The following is a 20,429-nucleotide window of genomic DNA, read 5'->3' as shown; positions in this document are numbered from 1 at the left end:
TAAATAGTGCGGCGTGTCAAACGATTAACTGCTCGGAATCACTTGCAGTGAGTTCGGCCTTATCAAAGCGTAGACTATAAATGCCCGAGTGCCGCATACAAATATTTGTATGTCATGGTTGTGCGTTATTACACTCTACCACAAAGTTGAAGACCGCCAATTAACTTGATTATTCTAATTCATTGAATATTACGGTAACCTTGTAGAGAGGAGAATGCTAACGTGCGCTTGGTATAGACGATATACAAGGTGCTTTCCAAACTAAACAGGACTTTTTGAATCTAGTGCCCCCTTGTGGCGCCATCTATGTATATGTCGTCTGGTGCGTTAGAATCTTTATCGATTGTTCAGTGAGAGTTTCATCACATTTCATAGATTGGAAGTGAAGTTATTGCGTTTAAGTGTCAGTATGTTTGTGTTATCGGTGCGAAAGTGAGCTTCGAACAATGGGCCAACATTAAATTTTGTTTTAAAATTGGTAAAACTTTTGCCGAAACGTTTCAATTGATGAAACAAGTTTATGGCGTTGATTGCCTATCCCGTAACAGAGTGCACGAGTGGTTTCAACGTTTTCAAAGTAGTCGTGAGGACATAAACATGTGGGCCAATCAAAATCCGTGATCACCGTAAATTCCATCGAAACTGTCCGCGAATTCAAAAAAAATCAGCCGAAATCATCATTGAAATTCATTAAAATGAAATTGAACATCTCCAAAACATCGATTTATCGAATTTTGACCGAACATTTGGGCTTACGAAAGGTGTGTGCACGGTTTCTTCCGCACAAATTGACTGACGACCAAAAATTGCTCAGAATCCAACATTCGAAGGACGATTATTTGACCAAAAATCACATTTTAACCATTAACCACTCCCCGTATTCACCTGATATGGCACCATGCGACTTCTTCCTTTTCGGAAAAATGCATTTGCCCATGTAAGGAAAGCGTTATGCAGACGTTGAGGCCATTCAAAAGGCTTGCACCGTCATACTGGCGGCCATACCGGCCAACGAGCTAAATCACTCGTTCGACATGCTTTTGGATCGTGCCAAAAGCTGTATTGAAGCAAAAGGAGACTATTTTGAATAAAATAAATTGATTTTGCCGAAAAAACCACTTGTAATGTTTTTTTTTTAAGTCCTGTTTACTTTGGAACGCACCTTGTATATATAGTATGTCAGGTACTTACACTTGAAGTGAAGAAAGCATGTTTGCAAATTTTCTAATAAAAATGTGGATCCATATATTGATAAATTGAATCTTATATTGATTGAATCTTTTACTGACAAATTAAGAATTTGAAGAATTCTTCAAAAAAAAAAAGAGAGAAATTATGATAGAATATCTTTTGGTTTGTTTGGGTTGAGTTTGTTGGCTTATCCAGAGATGGTACTTGGACTACTCTGTGTGATCCTTAGTGAAGCCATAAAGGTAGAACTTCGAACAAATAAGTCAGAAAGGCGCCTTACTTAGGCATGTAATTCTAATTCCCATCAGCGAGGATATCTGAAAGTGTCAGCTCCCTAGTGTTATAGCCTTGAAGAAAGAAAAAAGTGCTGAGAACTTTCCATTTACCCTTTTTCCATACAGTTCCCGCAGCAGGGACGCCGATAGGGCAAGGACTTGTAAGGACCCTACAACTATGGAGAGACTAGTCTTACTAAACGCAAAGGCGTTGCTGTTTCTCTTACAATCGATCTTGGGCCAAATGAGTCTTGTGACATCACATGAACCGAAGGTAATCTAGCGAAGGTCAAGTTCCAGCGAAGCACAGCCATCCAGTAAGAGGGGAGCAACGACCCGTTCCCATTCTACTGAAAGCGTGGCTGGGGACCCTTTCTTGTCAACCCATCAGCTTTACAGCTGTCTGTGATTCCGATGGGGACTGGCACTCATACTAGTCTTTGATCATTGAGAAGTCAGAATCTTTTGCCGACTGAAAAAGACAATATTCATACCGAGCCAATTTTAATAGAGGGGCTTTCTGCGCCACCGATAGATAGGTGAATATGGAACGTGAGAATTATTGAAGTCATCGCAGTATCTCATATTTTTTAGTTTGCCTTTACAATGAATCTCTACAAAATATCGATGTTTTTGGAACAGTTTTTTGCGTCTGACGCATGAATATAAGTTCGTTCCTCGAATAACTTCACTATTTAATTGGCTATAAATATTATCACGAAGATTCACTCCTTTTTCGCCCATTTCCTTTTATTGCTCTATTTCGTGTCAGATGTGTCATGTTCAGGGAAGCACTTACCTGTCACGCTGCCATGCCGTGTTGCAGAGGTAGCGAGATTCCTGGGCAATGTCATGCAATCACCCATGGAGACACCTGCGCCACTAGTTAGCAATAAATTGCCGCGGGAGTCGAGCAGCGCCGCCGTTATGTTAGTGCCACCGCTATTGCCAGAGTTGCCACCACCTCCGCCTCCACCCACACCTGGATTGCGTCCGTAGTTCACGGAGTTGGTGTGATGTAATGCGCTGGCCTTAGGGAGCGTCATCATGCCGGCATTGTACGCGATATTGCTGGTCATTGTGACTGCGCCGCCACCTCCACCGCTGCCACCGCTGCTTGTTGCGATGCGTCCGAATGTTTGCGTATTCATGCCTTTGATTTGCATGTGCTCTCGTTGAAGCTGTTGCTGCTGTTGTTGCATGTGTTGTTGCTGTTGTTGTTGTTGATGCTGCTGTTTAGTTGTCGTGCTATAGGTCACGTTGCAGCTGCCACCACTGCCCATTAGCCCGCCGGATATGTCTGGCGACCCGCTGACCATAATTGAGCCGCCTTGTTGCTGTTGCTGCTGCTGCTGCTGCTTGGCGGCCGTGGAGGCTATGCCACAGAGGTCAATACTGCTGCCACCAGCTTGTTGTTGTTGCACTGAGGCGCCCATCTGCATGCCGGTGTTGGCGCAAATATGCGATGGTGGTGGCTTAACATCCGCTGCATTTGCGGCTGCCGCCGCGGCCGCCAGCAGCATAGCGCCCGGATCTCCGCCATGATTCTCCACATCTACAATAACATTTGCACTCTGTGAATGTCCCATGTGGTAGTGCGCGTGCTTGATGGGATCGGGCGGATAGGGCACTTGCTGGTGCATGCTGCGTTGTTGGTATTGCTTTTGCAAAGTCTTCACCTCCAGCCGCGTTTTGTCGCGCTGGTAGTAGACGCCAGCAAATATGAGCACGTTGAGGATGAGCAGACTGCAACCGATGGCGATGGTGACGCTAAGTGCCGTGGAGTATGCCGCATAGCCGGCTGCCTCGAATCCAGAGGACAGTGAGTCGGTCGATGAGTTGGCCAGCGTGTTGGGGGCGAAGGCGCCGCTTGTGGCTGCACCAGCACCGGGTGTGTAATTGCCACCGACGGGTATGCATGTGGTGAACATATTCGGCTCCACGGTGGTCACTGCAAAGAAACGTGCAAGAAGAGTATAAGAGTGAGGTTAGTGACTTCAGAAGGTAATATTTTAAATGGAATTTGTAATTGAGCTGTGTTGCATGTGATACATGAACGTGTTGTAGCGGGCAATGCCCAAATCGAATTTGTGAGGTACATGGGTGTGCGAGTATATGTAAGTCCATGGATAGAATTACCCTTAATTTGGGAGAATTTGAGTTGTTTTGTTTTGTAAGAAACATCTTTATTTACACGCCGTGTCGAGAGCGATTGAGGCTTCATATGGTAGGTATGGAGCTGATGCGAAGCGTGCATCGCAACTGCACGGGTTTCGACACCAGAAGTCTAAAACAAGGCATTAAAAGCAACGGCGTAAATAACATAGCATCCGTGGATAATGCCGGTAGGTCCATTCCTGAGAAAAGCGCTCGAAATTTCAGAGAAGCCGAGTTTATGACGGAGTACAACTAGGGCCAGCTGAAATTCTCTTCTCTTTCAATTGCATCCTTGAAAACTGCGTTATAAGAGCTTCTCCTTGTACTAGCTCTTTTTCCACACATACCCACGTGGATAAATGGACTGGGAGAAGTCGCCAGAGAAGAGGCGCAGCGCGCTTTTTCACGAATATGTCGAAGCTAGGGGGAAAATTGGAGGAGGAGTCATTTATAAGAAGCTCTCCCTCAAGCTTAGCTTTGGACTACCGTACTACTGCAGTGTTTTTGTGACAGAAATGGCAGCTGTTAAGGTAGAGCAGTAGATTTACTGCTCTGGAGTGTTAATTTTTTCAGGGAGGACAGCAGAACCGCGATATTTTATAATTGAGTTCGCAAACAGTGCGCTCAAGTAGTGCCTGTTCTCACTATAAATAGCATCATATTACTTCTTTGGAGCCTGGTCATAGCGAAATCGCTAGAAACTGCAAGATCCATGCGCTAGCTAGACGTAGTACCCGTACCTCGCTCCCATCAGAGTCGGATCTCGGTTGTTATCTTGCGATTTAGGACCTATGGATATCGCACGCGTTAAGCAGGGTAGGTTGATGACCAGCTTCTATACGACTGCGAGTTCCTTCTAGTCTAGAGTAGAATATCCACTGAATTGCCTGCCTTTAGCAAACTTCATCTTGCAGCAATCGTAGGTGTCCCTTGAAGCCAACCAGCCGGCATGATCGGCTCTAAGCGCTTGGTCGATTTATAATGGTCTTTATGATAAATTTTTATAAGAGTTCTAGGTACAATGACAGACCGGCGTTACAAGTTGTCCAAGCGAGATCCCTTTTTGTTTGGAACGACCAATTAACTTTTCCAAACCTAACTTAATTTCCAAATCCTTGTCTTAAATGTGGGGAAACTTTGAGAATTCGCTCTCTGCGTTGAGGGGTCATAAGTATCACTTACTACTTGCATTTAATTAGCGCAGTGGCGTATGTCAGAAAATCGAATGCCCAACAAAAGCTAAAGCGAGAAGCGACCAGTGAAATTGCACGAGACTATATGTACTCGTACAAATCGATGGTGAACGCTGCAGAGTGTGAGAGCCGCACGTCGAGTGCGCTACAGCTGCAGCTGCATCTTTGACCGCTAATGCTGTTGTAAGTACCGCTTGTTGTAGCCACTCATTTTGTTGTAATTCACATTCCTCATTTTACATAACTGTAATTGCTGTTGTTGCCATTGTGAAGGCATAATGAACTTTGCCAGTGAAGTACCTAAGAAGACACTCGACGTCGCCGCGCTACGCCCACACTGATGGACCGTTGTGCACTCACCGGCCAACAAGTGAATTAATGATAATTACATTTGTGGTGTGGCAGAAAAATAGTTAGGCAAAGAGTGATTCAGTGTACAGCGTGAAGGATGCACACAGAGTACTAGGAAAATTAAAGCGTACTTTATGTAAGTGAAAGTAGGAAAAAAATGCTTTAGTGTCTTTTTTATTAATTGGAAAGAATGTCCGACATTTGAGGTCATTTATCTAATCACTTCGCTGAGCGCGAACGCGAAGTCTTTCCGTGTGGCAGCTACAGTTGCTGGAATACGGTTGAGGAGGAGAATTTAGTGACTAAACGGAAGAAGTCTATTTATGCAGCAATTGGAGCATTGCGTTGGATATTTTTAACTGCTTTCAAAGTTTGCTAATTGAAAATGTGTCTAAGAAAGATTGGAAAAGTTAAACATTTATAAAGGTAATCTTGTAAAAGCTTTTATAAAGGTGTCTACTTGCAGAAAAACAGAGATTTAAGTCATGAATCTATGCAGTTTCAATTACTCTATTTTAATGACTTACCACAAGTAGAGGAAATAGTGGCTTATATAGCGGGACTTTTATCATAAGCCCTTGTGGTAGTAGAGAGTATTACTTTGGTTCTTCTCGGAAATGCGAAAAGATGTTTTAGCAAAGCAGACAAAACCAATCCAACCTACTCGAAAGAGTTTAAGCCTATAAGTTTAACTACCTTACTGCTGAAAGCATTAGAGAAAACCTGTGATGTGCATATCAGGGCCGCAGTGTCTCCCGAAAGCTTGTTCATAACGCAACACGCATATAACATTAAATAGGCCCTACAATACAAGGAATCATATTGACATCTCTGGAGCATTCTACGGTATCCATTCTGAATAGTATCAAGGCAAGAGGTGTTAAACCTGCTATATAATGTTCGTTCAGAAGCCTTTTTAGAGGGATAAGAGCAGAGTTAACGAACTTAGATTGGGGCCCATCTAGAGGCATATGAAGACTTCGTAACCATCTTATTAACGGGTACACAATCTTCGCAATATGATGACCAATACTCTCACTATAGTTCAGAATTAAGCATTGCAATCGGGTCTGGGACTGAATACAGAACAAACGGACCTGCTAGTTCTCTTTAGGAAATACAAAACGGAAGCTGCCTTTGATTATTGGACACAACTCTCTCTTGAGGACCGCAAAAAATACCTTGGGGTATACGTGGACAGCAAACTGCTGGGGAAGCACATTGTGGATGAAAGAGTAAGAAAAGCTAGCAGCCTTAAATGCTCGGCTCAACTTGGGGCTTTTATCTCTCTCTCAAGCATTTTATTTACCGGAAGCCAAAGAAAGGGCTTAGATGCTCGCTGCGCTATGTATAACGGGAGTTATAAGAACCTCTCTGGTTAAGAGCATGGCACGGAAAATCAAAAGCGATGGAACGAACAATTTGGATGCAAAACTTCAAAAGTCATGTATAAAAAGTTAGATCGGAAGTATACAAAGTTCTTCCTGGACCTCGATAGACGGGAGTGTAGGAATATAGCGGGAATTGTCAAGAGCAAGGCATCAGGTAAACAAAAGACCACATACATCTTAAAGCATGACTACTCCTCATGGACTGCATAACGGAACTTCATCTGGTATCGCGAAGGACCAAAACTGGTCTATGCTAGGCTCATTAGCCTACCAGAATAACTTAACCTAACTTTTAGTGCATCTGAGGCAGTAGACAGCTTTACGTCAGTTACTTTCGAAGAATTTATTTTTATAGAAAAAATATTATTAATATTTGCAGCAAAGCTCAGCCAACTCCACAAGCGCTCTTTTCGGTGCCAAGCTCGGTATTCATGTTTTGCATCATCCACCACGGACCGCCTTTATGTGCAAAATATATGTACATTTCCCTTGCGCTCAAGTTAAAATATAATGAAGCTTTCATCTTAAATAAAAACTGTTATATTATTTGAGCGGAATTTCTGGGCTCCTCTGCTTATTTAAAAATACTGTAATTTATTACCTGCATCTTTTTAGCTACCTTCCTGCCTTCTACTCTCTTCATGATCATAATATCACTTCACAGGCCGGCTTTTCATTCACCTAACTCCTTTATTCCCTGCGTACAAGAGCACTTCCTACGAAATATTGGGTCAACAATATTTGCTCATCAACCAACTGCCTCAACAAAGATATGCGTTAAATAAATATTTTCATTCCCGCTTTCCGCTCTAGTTACGGTGCTTTGCAGCTGGATGCAAATATTAAATTTTTCTTCGTCGCTTCTTCGGCAAATGCTATCGCATAAAAGTGGCTATGGATACTTCCCTCGCTTTATTTATTTGACATATGTATATTTTTCGCCCGACTTTTCGACCGAATATATTTCTGTGCATTCTCCACATAGCACTTCCTCCCTATACTACGTTTTGTAGCTCCCGCTATTGCTGTTGATATGCGCTCATTCATTGTGCCGCTGCAATTGTCAAGTTGACATTCAAGTTGACAATGTCGACAGTGCAGTCAGCCACAGCATGGTGGAGCCACAGTCGCCACCACCAAGCCGCGGCGACCAGCAGTCAGCTTCCAATGCCACGCGACTAATGCGAGTCACCACTGGGCCACTGTGGCGGCGACAACGTCCTTGCAGCTTGTGTTTATGCCTGTTTAACTGTCTGTCTGTCTGTCTGCCTGTCGCGTTGCATGTTCGCCTACTTATTTATTTGGTTGTAAATAGATCTATATGTATGTATGTAAATATGTGTGAATTATTTCTATTTATTTTGTTGTTGCAATTGCCAACGTTATGTTGTAGTTGCTGCTTCCGCCAGTTGTTGCCACTGAGTTCCGTTTGTTTAATTGCGGTTGACAGTTTTGTTGCAAGGCAGCCAAACAAAAAATGGCAAGGCAGAAAATGACAAAAATTTAAGGCAACAGCATTCACACACTAAATGACAGCACAGTAGCTGCCATCACAACAATAACAAAAACACCATACATACACACAAATTGTGAGTAAGAAAGCTTTGTAAACATTGCGGTGACAGTTTAAATTAGTTCAACCGAAAAAAGTGAATTAAATGCTGCGGCTTTTTCTCCGGCTTGTTGTCAGAGAGTGAAGAAAATTAAATGCGAAAGCCAGTACACATTGGCAAGGCCACATTGCGGGGTGTGTGTTTTTGTTGTAATAAAGAGAGGGTATAAGAGAAGAGTAAACAACAACGGTTGATTTTACGAGAAACTGTAAGGCATTAACTTTAAATTAGCGCTTACGGTGGTGCCCTCAGTTTATTTTGGGCTTCAAAATTTATTTACACAGAGCTTCGCTGTTCGCATTACGGGAATGTAGTATCCAGGCATTACTACTCATATTCCCAATATACCAACTAAACGATTCCTATAATGATATAACGGGTTTCTCAATAGGGACGCTACATCAGTAGATCGATAGGGACAGCAGACCATGCCATATTTTTCCCCGCTCTTTTGACATTTCTCTTCAGTAAAGTTTTCTACTTCATCATAGAAAGATATACGATCCCGCAAAGAGTCGAAGTTTTTAAAATTTACTACCGAAATTTGAAGCCAGTGGCCTCGACTTTAAAAGCGCTACGTCCAATTTATGGTCGCCATAATCGTCCTGTCAGATCAAAAATTGAGCGTCTAGTGGAAAAATGTGCATCCACAGGCATAGTATAAAATGTTCCCGTGGCAGTGAGACAAAGAAGTGCCCGTAGTGTCAAAAATCAATCAATTGGGGAACACACAAATCAGTCACGTCACACGTCGCTCTCAAGCGTTGGGCATTTGTGTATGTCGTTATGGCGAATTTTGCGAAAATATCTCGGCCTATATCCTTAAAAAATCAAACTGACGCTAGAACTGAAGCCGCTTCACTACCAGAATCGTCCTATGTTCGTGAATTGGGCTATGCAACAACTTCAAAATGATCCAGATCATCGAAAAATAATTTTCAGCGATGAGGCTCATTTGTGGCTGAATGCTTGCGTCAATAAGTGAAATATGCATTTTTGGTCGGGCAGCAAACCACACGTACTCCATGAGTCACCTTTGCATCCCGAAAAAATTACGGTTTTGTGCGGTTTATGGGCTGTCGATCTATTGAAAACCAAGTTCGGTGAACGTGTTATTGCACGAAATGGCCCAATCGATTCGCTGATATCCTTCTGTATTCAACTTTTTACTAAATTTTTGTGGGTTCTGGAAACAAAGTACAGAAGTGGAGTGAAAAGCACTCAACTCATTTGAAGTCGGGTATCTCTGCAACGGAAGTAGAGCTCTTTTGTGGTATATATGCAGGTACAAGAGACTGACTCAAACATATGTATATATGTATGCTTCAACAATCTGCCAGACACTCATATTGAGCCACATTAATCTTAGCGACAATCTCCGCCTTCGCTCGAAGGTAAGTGCGTGGAACTTATTTCAATGTTTGTGGCGCCTACTAAGCAAGTGCAGCCGCCCACATGTGGATTGAAGTAGCAGCCACCGCCATACAAACTCACTAACTTTAATCTTTTTTGGGGTTTTTTTTTTGTGTTCCTAACTTTTTCTCAAGCCTTCAAACACACTACGGCCGACAGTCCGAAAATAAAAGTTGTCTTGTGGCTTCCAAAGTTTACGGTTGGGAAATGTCTATCATGCCATTGCCTAACAACCGCCGCACCATCATCCCTAGCAGTGTTTAAGCCAGTTCACGTGGTTCTTTTTACTTCACTGTTGCAACAAAGTTTAAACTGGCTCTTTGCGGTTTGGCGGCTAAGATAAACTGCGGTTCTGTTGCAATCGCTGGCATTGTGTTCACTTACACCGCTGCCTGAACTCATTGCTCTTAGACATTTTGTCCAGCCTTTCGCTTCATTCCCAAGCTTCACGGTGCCACTCAACTTTCTCAGTTTGGCTTTGTCGTCTGCTGGATTGTCCTTAAACTGCTGCCGCTGCTGGATTTATTTCCATGTCGCTCAATTTTTTTTAGCTCAAGCGGAGAGCTCTGCGAAACTTTGTCCAAATTCTGCTATTTTTTTTTTAGTTTTGTTGTTGTAGTGTATCGGTATGACTTTTAAAAATGTTGCTAGCAACAGTTTAAATTTCAGGTTTGTGCTTTCGTTTGAGTTTCTGGCGAGTACGTCTCTTCGAGTGGTTGCCCACTTCGGTTTACTAAGTGCAGTTGGCTTTTGTGTATATGAAAGCAGTTGAAAAATTTGCTCAATTAATTGTTGCGCAATGTACAGCAGGTGCAGGGATTGGGTAATTTAGTTTAATTTAGTTTGGAGACTACCGCTTTTTGGTTGTTTAATGAAGAATTGCTTTCCGTATTGTGGTCTGTATAAATTAGCTTAAAATTTCATTGAAAGAAAATGGAAAATTCTATTTCTCGTTGATGGTTGGATTATTAAATAGAGCTCTAGTAATTAGAGTAATTAGAAGAGAAGAGACCAGCTGCGTCAAGTCTTAGGTGTAATGACCGTAATTTGGACAAATTTCAGTGCTTCCACATTGAAAGCGACAATCAGAGTGAACAAAATTTGAGATAATTAAAAAAGGTGACGGAATGATTCAATATGGCGCATAGATAAGGTATTTTTTGTAGCCCTAGAACTAGTTGTAGAAATTTTAGCAGTGAACTGATAATTATTATTTTAAACGTTTATCATTTGTGTTTAATACTTAGACTGCCTATTATATTTTGGGATTTGGCAACACTAGTGTTGAAATCTGGCCACGTACAACTATATCGTAAAGTTTGAAATTTAACGTTTGGACATATGAGCGCTATTCGCGCTGTTTACAGTAACTTAAAACACTCATCTCGGCCAAAAAATGGCCTAGCAACAGTGCATCGATGAACTTACGTAAGTAAATTTTTGACAACAAGTCCCCATCAAAGACCATTGTTTATCGATAGTTAGAAAAGGCGTACAACACTTCAAGGTGAATTTCGTGAAGATTGCCCAAAATCAGTTGTTCTTCTGTGAACTGTGATGCTGTAGGCAAACTGATGTTGCAAGATCATCATTTGACCTATCGTGAGATTGGGACAGCTATAGATATTGGTAGGAGCATTTAATATAGTACAAACATTTGACTGCAAAAAAAAAATGTTCACGTTGGATCCCACACATTTTGTCAATCGCCGAAGATGGATCACTCTTCCCCACGACAATGCGAGCTCTCACATATTAACTGAAATAACTGCATTTCTAAGCACTGAAGACATATATTTGATGAATCATCCACCATATAGTATGTATAGTCGTGATTTGGTACTGAAGGACTATTCGTTATTCGCGTACCTAAAAATATCTGGACCTCTCCGAACAGTTGATACCAAGGCAAGACGACTGCCGATCGTGCGACTTCTGAAATCAACTGCTGGAGAAAATAATTCAAGCTGCAGAGCTGAATCGAGAAGGCACCATTTTATTGATATCATTGGCCTCAACAACCGCGCCGTCAGTTCTGCTTTCCGCAGACTGGATAAGGAAGCGAAGCAAATGGGTCTGGTAGTGAACGAGGGCAAGAAGATATATCTCAGTCGTCGCACTCGCGACTTGGCTACCATGTCACTGTTGAGAGTCATAACTTCGAAGTCGTTGATAAATTTGTCTGTCTTGGAACCAGAATAACCAAAATATGCTACTTCGGACTGAAAAGTAAAGTCCTCTCTCGATGAACAAAGACCAAACTCTATAAGTCACTCATTATTCCCGTCCTATAATATGGTGCTGACGTATGGACGATGACAACATCTGATGAGTCGACGTTACGAGTTTTCGAGTGAAAGGGTCTGCGGATAATTAGGGTCCTTTGCGCACGGGCAATGGCGAATACCGTATTCAATGGAACGATGAGCTGTACGAGATACAAGTATATGAAGACATTGACATAGTGCAGCGAATTAAGAGACAGCGGCTACGCTGGCTAGGTCATGCTGTTCGAATGGTTGAAATCACGCCAGCTCTGAGAGTATTCGAAGGACCTGACTGCACTTGGTATCTCAAATTGGCAAGAAAAGAAAAAGAAGAAAACTAAGTACAAAGAGGTTAACTTTTTTCGACATCTAAAGAGGCAGCAGATGCGTTCAGAACTCATATTTTAGAGATACCTCAATCAGAGTGGCAAAAATGCTGCGACAATTGGTTCAAACGCATACAAAAGTGTATAGATCTAAATGGAGAATATTTTGAAAAATAATAAAAATAAAATAGTATTTGTGTTTGTTCCACTGGCAATTGCATGAAAAAGCAGAATCTTTCTAAAAACATTTGAACGTCAGTGGATTATAGTTAAAACATATTGCTTGTTGATTTATTGTTGGCCACTAAATTCTGCTTGACATGGCTGTTTGTATTTGACAGAAATATCTATTTGCCTGCAGTTATGTGTGCGCATATGTATATATATACCCTGTATATATGTATGTCAGTTTAATATAGTATGTTGTGACGTTTGAGTGACATTTCACTGAGTTTAAATTCCCACACATTTGCATCAAAATAAGAAAAAACGAATCTTGCGCAATCGCTGGCTGTGAATTTGTTTTTCGGATTGCTTAAACCTCCTGCCGGTTCGTTGTCCCAAAGTTTTTCACTTTGACCAGACGAGGGCGCGGTCGAGCGGCCGCCTGTCTGGCCGATTACCAGCTCAGCCGCAAGTCAAATACGCCCGCCAAAGCTTTTGCTGCGGGCTTCGCCCAACGAGTTCGTTGACATCGTCGAATGGTGACCGATTCTGGCACTTATTTATCGTCTTGCTTTTGCTTTATTTTTTAAGCTGTTTTAAAACAACTTGCTTTCTCTCGTTGCTTTTATTGTGGTACGGTTTTTCAAATTGTTTTCTGAACGCTCTCAGTGCGAGAGTTGTTTGCACGGTTTTTATTCATTTGTTCCAATACAATTGTTGCCATTTAGTTTATCATTTTGCCGATGGAGGAGTTGTTGAACTGCAAATTCAGCAAAATTGCAGCAAAACAAAACGCATTCTCGCCAATGCAATAACGGTATTTGGTGCAAATTTGCTTTCATTGTTGTTGAGCTGATGCTGTCAACAGGCCTCCCCATTTAATCCATGCCATTGCTCTTCATTCCATTTGGTTGCAGTGACTGTGTGTTAATCCATTCGGTATTCCATTTTTATTATTTTATTATTTACAGTTAGTTGTATTTACTCGCTAGCATGCGGCATTATGTGGTAACTACAATGTATTATGTTATTTAAAGGCTTACAATGCAATTTTTTATATTTAGCTTTCTGTGCAACTTTTGCATATATTTCGTTTAAATATTTGCCAGCTTCATTTTGTTAGCTCTTGCAGCTGTTGACCGAGATTCCTGCGACTTTTTAATTAAAATTTATGCGATACCATTGTTGTTGTGCAGACTGAATGCTATTGACGAGGTGAAAATTGGAATTTGTTATTGTATGTGTGCATTGCATATTACTCACAGAGGCAAATACTGGTAAACAGGGTTGCCACAGGCATAATTTCAGCTTTCTTTTTCAAGAAAAGTTTATATTAGCAATGGAAAAGAATTTTCAATTCAATCCTCCCTCTTTATGGGCCAAACTATTGTACTCTCGAGCTCTGTAAAATATCTCGGAGTTGTCCTAGATGCATAACTAAGCTGGAGGGAACACAATGAGAGCAGGACTACTAAAGCTCTTCGAATCACGAAAGAAACATTGCTCCACCTGGTCTATGGGCTCCACACAAGTGTCATCTCTTCATACTGTTGCGGTGGTAAGGTGGAGAGCATTATCGAAAAAGTGTCCCATGAGACCTCTGGAACAAGTGCAACAGAGCTGACGGGAGCAATGAAAACTACGTCAGCTAAATCTCTGGAGGTTATCCTTGACATCTGGTCAATACATAAACAATGGAAGTATGAGGCAAGGCTTACAGCCCTCTAAATCATGCGGCGGGCAATAAATAGACAACTTGTAGCTAATTCGGTTAATATCATCTGAACGTACAGTCAATTAAGAATAAAAAGAAATGAAAAAGCAGTTGAGTTGGCCCGTTTTGGGCTGCTCTATGCTGCTCTAGACCATGCAGCTTCTTCAAGTGCCGTTTGAAGCAATGAAACCCAGAAGAACACTTCAGGTTTTGGCACCCTAGCAACACGCGGCATACTATAAAGTAATTTTGGGGTAGTGTTGATTTTAGACACACCAAAAAATTTCCGATTCTAGACAAAAGGGAACTAGTAACATTGTACGGGTCATTACAAGGCATATATCGTTAAGATGCCACTTTCAAAAAATGGAAAAGGTGGATTCGACGAAATGAAGAGCACGCGCGGAGGATGAAGAGGTCCGGGAATATTAGCGGCTGAGGCGGAATATGTTCCACGGTTCTCATTATTCAACTATAGAGAAATTTGGCAGCTGGGATTTTTTACCAAATCCATTGAATTGTTGAATAATGCTTTATTTGGTTACCACCGGGGGGTACAAGGGGCCCATCGATGAGCTAAGTGCGGCCGTCTGTGACAAAGAGCTTCCAGGGGTTCCTAATTTTGTATCATCGTCATCAGATCAAATTTGAACCGGACTAACAAAATAAAAAGTACATTTTTACGCATTTTAATACACATCTTTTCTAAAGCCTATAAAATTGTCTTATAAGAACTTCAAATATTGGTAAATTAGTATTCAAAAGTGGTAGCGGCAACTAAATCGAAACATTACTTGAATATTGAAGAGACATTGAAAAGTTTTTATTTTTAATATCTACCTAATAATTATTATGATCACCGACGCAGTCGTTAAAGAAAATACATTCAAGTCATAGGATCTACACAAATCCTTGCCTTTTATCGGGCAGCTTAACTGCCAAGTGCGCACGAACACCACCTCTCCTTATTTATTTATGATATTTTCAGCTGCTTATATTGCTGACCACTCTTTTCCTACGTTTCGATATGTAAGTATGTCTGTTGCCATGACTTTTCGTAATAATGACTGCAGGCGATTTGTGCCCACGGCAGCTATCCGTTTTTCCTCGAATCGAAGTCCTTTTTGTGCGATGATGAAACTTATTTTTGCTTTTAACGAAGACCTTTTTGCGGCTTACACTTGAGCGAACTGCAAGAAATAGCCGTGATATGCGAGATCCAAAGCCGAAAGCAGCAGCAACAACAAAAACAAAAGTATACGAGACAAAAATGTTAGCCGCATATACTCGAAATTATTTCAGCTATTTATTGAGCATATATTCAGATAAGGAGGTACATTGAACGAGAATGTAACAGCGTGCGTGGTTGCATGTGTGTAATGCAAGTAATTACAGACCTATTTTAACCACAAAGCGGTAGAGGGATTTCTCAAATATGATAACCTGTTCCTGAAGGACAAATTGTTGTTCTCTCAAGCTGTGCTTGTGTTTGCAGTTGAGCACAATGCAAAGGGAAAAATAATGTAATTAAAAGTAATCATTACCAACAAAAGATGCGGACATAAATATGTAGCTCTATTGAAACTGTAAAATTGTTTGATAAAAGTAAACAGTTGGTCTTTGAAAAGAGTGCACAAGGAAAAAAAATGTAATGGTAATTAGAAGTAATCATTACCCACGAAAAGTGGGCTCATAAATACTAATTTAGAGCCAACTTTATTAGGACTATGAAAACCCTGGTAAAAGTAAACAGTTGGATGTTTAAAAAAATGCAAAAAAATAAAAATAAATAGTAATTAAAAGTAATCATTATCCACGAAAGGTACTGTCATACATGTGAAAGTAACCCAAAGCTGTAAAAACGTTGGTAAAAGTAAAAAATTGATCGTTAAAAAAAATTAAAAAAAAAATGCAATTGTAATTAAAAGTAATCATTACCCACGAAAGTTGCGCAAATACATATGAAGGCAACTCGAAACTGTAAAAACGTTGGTAAAAGTAAAAAATTAGACCTTTAAGAAAATGCAAAAAAAATTGTAATGGTAATTAAAAGTAATCATTATCCAAGAAAGGTGTGCTCATACATATGAAGGCAACTCTATCGAAACTATAAAAACGTTGGTAAAAGTAAAAAAAATTGCAATGGTAATTGAAAGTGGTAATGATTACTTTCAATTACAATTGCAATTTTTTTACTTTACGAGTTGCTTATATGGAATTAGTTAAAGGGTGGTTTGTAACTAGTTGCCCGAACTACAGAGTTTTCAGTACATACACAGGCACCCACAAACACTAATAACAACGATTTCTGCACAATAATCATGCGAACGGGTGCTGCAGCCCAGTCAATTAAGCAAATTGCATGAGTTGGCATTTTACAGTTAAACCATGGGCGGTGTTATAACAATCAGAACCCTTGCCGTTTGTATATGAAACAGTTTATTCGGCCATACGCAATATCACCAAAATTACTGCAATCCTATTACCATTACCACACTTAGACAATTACCGGCATTGGTCAGTGCGTTTAATGGACCGACCGAATATTTCACCTACGCCCCAACAATTTCCCCAAATCTAAATTCCCTCCCCAGCTGTGGTATTTATGGCAAAACCATTGGCACACACACACACACGAATGCGACAATGCTTATTTGATAGTATTGGTGGTATGAGAGTGAAATTTGAGAGAATTTTGCTCATTCAAGTTGAAATATTCAATTCGGCCATAATTTGCCTGCAGAAATAAAACAAAAGACAATTTGTTCGAGTTGAAGAAAAAATGTTTAACAGCAACAACGATTATGTTATTGTGTAGACATAGCCAAAAATAGCTATGAATTCAAAGTGAAGGCGGCAAAGCCGCTCGTAAATTACCGTTCCGGTTTGAGGTTTAGCAAATGTGTGTTTTTACATAGCCACATAAATACGCATGCCTAGAGATCTGCATAACTGTGCATGCAAGAATGGATGGGAACAAAGATAAAAATAATAATTTTCTCTGTTGCCTTTGAGCTGCTTCAGTTGAGTGCTTTCGTCGGCGGATGTCTACAATTTACTTGCTGACTTACATTAATTTAGTTTGTTGCTATTGTTGTTTTTTTTGGTAGGGTTTGGCATTTTAATTGATTGCTAACTTGGTTTTTCAAAAATTTCGAACTCTGGTAAGTGCGTAACGGTAACAGGTATTGAAATTCGTCTCCATACTGTACACTATGTAGAATGTAAGCTAGTTGAAAGGCTTTTAGAAAATAAACCAAGACAGGTGGCAAGATGGTTTGCATGATTTTGGTCAACGCCTATCCAACATGTGTGTACAAATTTTCTATCACAATTAAATATAAAATTGTATCCTTCAAGCAATGACTATTCATTGTGAGTGCAGTTAAATGGAGCTTTTAATATTGTTGTCGGCAGAACTTCTTGTTTTTTGAAAGTTTAAAACTAATGATAGAATTGCCATAAAGGAGTGCTTAAGACGTTAAAGTGTATATGCCATCTGCACAAATTGATACTGATAATCTGAGTTGTAAAGAGGCTTCATTTGAGCCAAAGCTTAATCCAATTTTGCATTCCATACGCTTGGTAAAAGTCTCGGCTGGGATGGCCTTCAGTGAGTGACTTTAAATGGCTTCAGTGGCCTCATAGCGCCACATCAAAGTGAATTTTTCAGTTTGGCAATTAGAAAAAAGTCTAAGAGATCCAAATCAGACAAATATGGTGGCTGAGAGATGTCCTTTGTTTCGTGGTTGGCCGAAGACTCAGTCACGACCTAGCTTGCTTGACGGCGTACGATTAACATCACTTTGATTGTTGACCGAGTTTGACATGATTTCTTCGTCGCAATTCTCGTCATCAGTAGTAATATTGTCCTCAGCAACTAATCGACATAATTTTTGCAGAGTTTTGGCAAAAAAAAATGTGTTTTACTATGGTAGGCAAAGGGCTTTATTTATTATTCCTTAAAAACAGTTTATTCGGGGTGTCAAATAGAACCGCATTTAATAAGAATATCTTGTTATAGTAGCGGCTGACCTTAATTAAATAGCCAAAGCATTAAAAAAACCTTTAAATTCGTAAATGATTAAAGAGAAATTTATTTGTATTGTAAAATAATATAAATATTTGTGTGAAATAGACTTTTTTCTCGGTTACAACTAAACCAACAATATTAAATTAATATCTCAAGAGAATTTTTGGAAGCCATTGAAGATTAAACTATTCATAAAAACAAATACATAGCTTTCTCTTGTGAAACTGCAAATTTTGATTAAAACTTTTGTTTAGCAAATGTCTGAAGTAATTCAAAACTTTGCCGCAAAAATGTCATTTTTCGGTTTCTAATATCAAATTATTTAAGCAGAAGAGAGAAACAAAGCCAAAAACAAACATAAATGTTACATATCCAAATTATAACTGTCACTTGCAAGGTAACGGGAAGAATATTCCTAATTATACGTATGTGTGTATGTGTGCGTGTGTATGTGTGGATGTTAGCAAGTCTGCAGGAGAACAGTAAAAGTGAATAAATTTAATTTTCGCAGAAGCATGCTCAAACACATACATACAATGCATACACAGATATGTATGTGGTTGAGTATTGTAATGGTTAAGCACTTACACAGACACAATTGCGAATGCATGAATGTATATAATGCATTTTAAATTGTCAGATTGAATTTCCGAGCGAAACAAATTAAAAGACAATTTTCTGAATTATTAAAGAACCCTCGAAGCGATATTCGGTGCACAGAGAGACACGGTAGCATGCGATCGCAACGAACGACACATGAAGTCAACAAAAAAAATGCTATAATTAAAATATTGGAAATATGGCAAAAATGCCTGGGGCGATATTTGAAGCTTTTGAATGACCAGACCAAAGCAAGTTGCGTTTTAATGGGTTGCGGAAAGCTTTAAGGATATCAGATGGTGAAATTACGATTCGCTTTAGTGCCACAAACAAAGCCAAGCTACATGTGGACACAACAAAGGAATGTCAACAATAATACAACAGCAACAGCAGCAAGACTAAAGCGAAAGCGAATGTGTGCATATTTGTGTTTGGGTGTGTGCGTAAGTCAGCCACAAGGTGCTTCAATTAAGTTGGTGGCGAGTAGCGGCTGCAGCGTGGGAGGTAATGATCCGATATGTGAAAATGTCTACGGTTGCTCTTGAACGCTAGCAGACAATGGCCAAGTAAAGCCACATGTACTCACATACAAACATTCATATGCACTAGCGTGTGTCCGACAACAAAATCTTACCCAACGCGTTGGTAAGGCGCTTTGTCTATGGTACTTTTTGCAGCGCTTAAATAGTTGAAGCATCCTTTATTGCTACCGTCGTCAAAACCGTTGCAACTGACAAGTGCAGAAATGCCAACGAAAAGGGAAAGGAATTTGTGTATTTAAGTTTTTGGGCAGCATTTAGGCCAACTTCGTTACACATTGGTGCATTACCTAAAGCTTAAAAGGGTATGAAAACATCTTTAACTTGATCTTAATCCATCAATTTGAATTTATTCGGAGCTTATAACATTCTTTTGGAGTATAATTTATGCGAAATTTCCAAATTTCGTGGAGATATCTCTTAAAAAGTTTTCCATACAAGAACTTCATTGTGTTCGGTCAGTGTGTTTGGCATCTATATTCTATAGAGGCTCGATCAGAATAATTTGTAAGAAGATTGTAACGCTGCCTTTGACTACAATCCATGTTAAATTTCGTGAAGATAACTTGTCGAATAAAAAAAGTCAGTTTATATGACAGCAGTACTTATAAAGGAGGAAGGAGTCATGTGTAGAACTTCACGCAATTGAGGAAAGTTCTCTGACTGACATTCACTTGGGAGTAGCCACAAACAATTCTCTTACATTTGGCCAAGGACCATCCGTTTGAAGGCGAGCTAAAGTGAGGAAGCAAACCATCCCTCCAGGGGTTTGGGACACGCCATGTGAAAATGCTTCAAATGAAAAGTAAACAACAGCATCGGAAGAAAATCTCCGCAAAACTAATACTGCTTTGTAAACTGACGTTGAGCAATACCAAAACCTCCGTCAGGATCGGGAAGAACCTCTCCTAGCTGTTCGATACCAAACGAGGTTTCAGACAAGGCGATTTTCTATCGTAAGACTTCTTCAAGCTACCCTTGCAGAAAATAATACGAGCTGCAGAACTAAATAGAGAAGGTACCATCTTCTATAAGAGTACTCAGTGTGTACGCCGATGATATCTGCTTTCTCCAGACTGGAAAAGGAAGTGAAGCAAATGGGTCTGGTGGTGAACGGGAGCAAGACGAAATATCTCCTGTCATCAAACAAAGAGTCGTCGCACTAGCGACTAGGCTCCCACACCACTGTTGACAGTCCAAA

General features: G+C 40.3%; 1 protein-coding gene across 1 annotated transcript in view; it reads right to left on the bottom strand.

Moving 5' to 3' along the window:
- LOC126767654 (neuroligin 4-like) overlaps nt 1-20,429 on the bottom strand; it is a 188,515-nt gene that overhangs the window by 44,433 nt on the left and 123,653 nt on the right. Inside the window, exon 12 of the mRNA XM_050485139.1 lies at nt 2,266-3,417. Within this exon, the coding sequence (XP_050341096.1) occupies nt 2,266-3,417 (1,152 nt within the window). The remainder of the gene's footprint in view (nt 1-2,265; nt 3,418-20,429) is intronic.

This window comes from Bactrocera neohumeralis, chromosome 2, assembly GCF_024586455.1.
Source record: "Bactrocera neohumeralis isolate Rockhampton chromosome 2, APGP_CSIRO_Bneo_wtdbg2-racon-allhic-juicebox.fasta_v2, whole genome shotgun sequence".
NCBI classification, from domain to species: domain Eukaryota; kingdom Metazoa; phylum Arthropoda; class Insecta; order Diptera; family Tephritidae; genus Bactrocera; species Bactrocera neohumeralis.
Note: the sequence above shows the minus strand (reverse complement) of the source record. Positions and strands in the feature narration are given on the sequence as shown.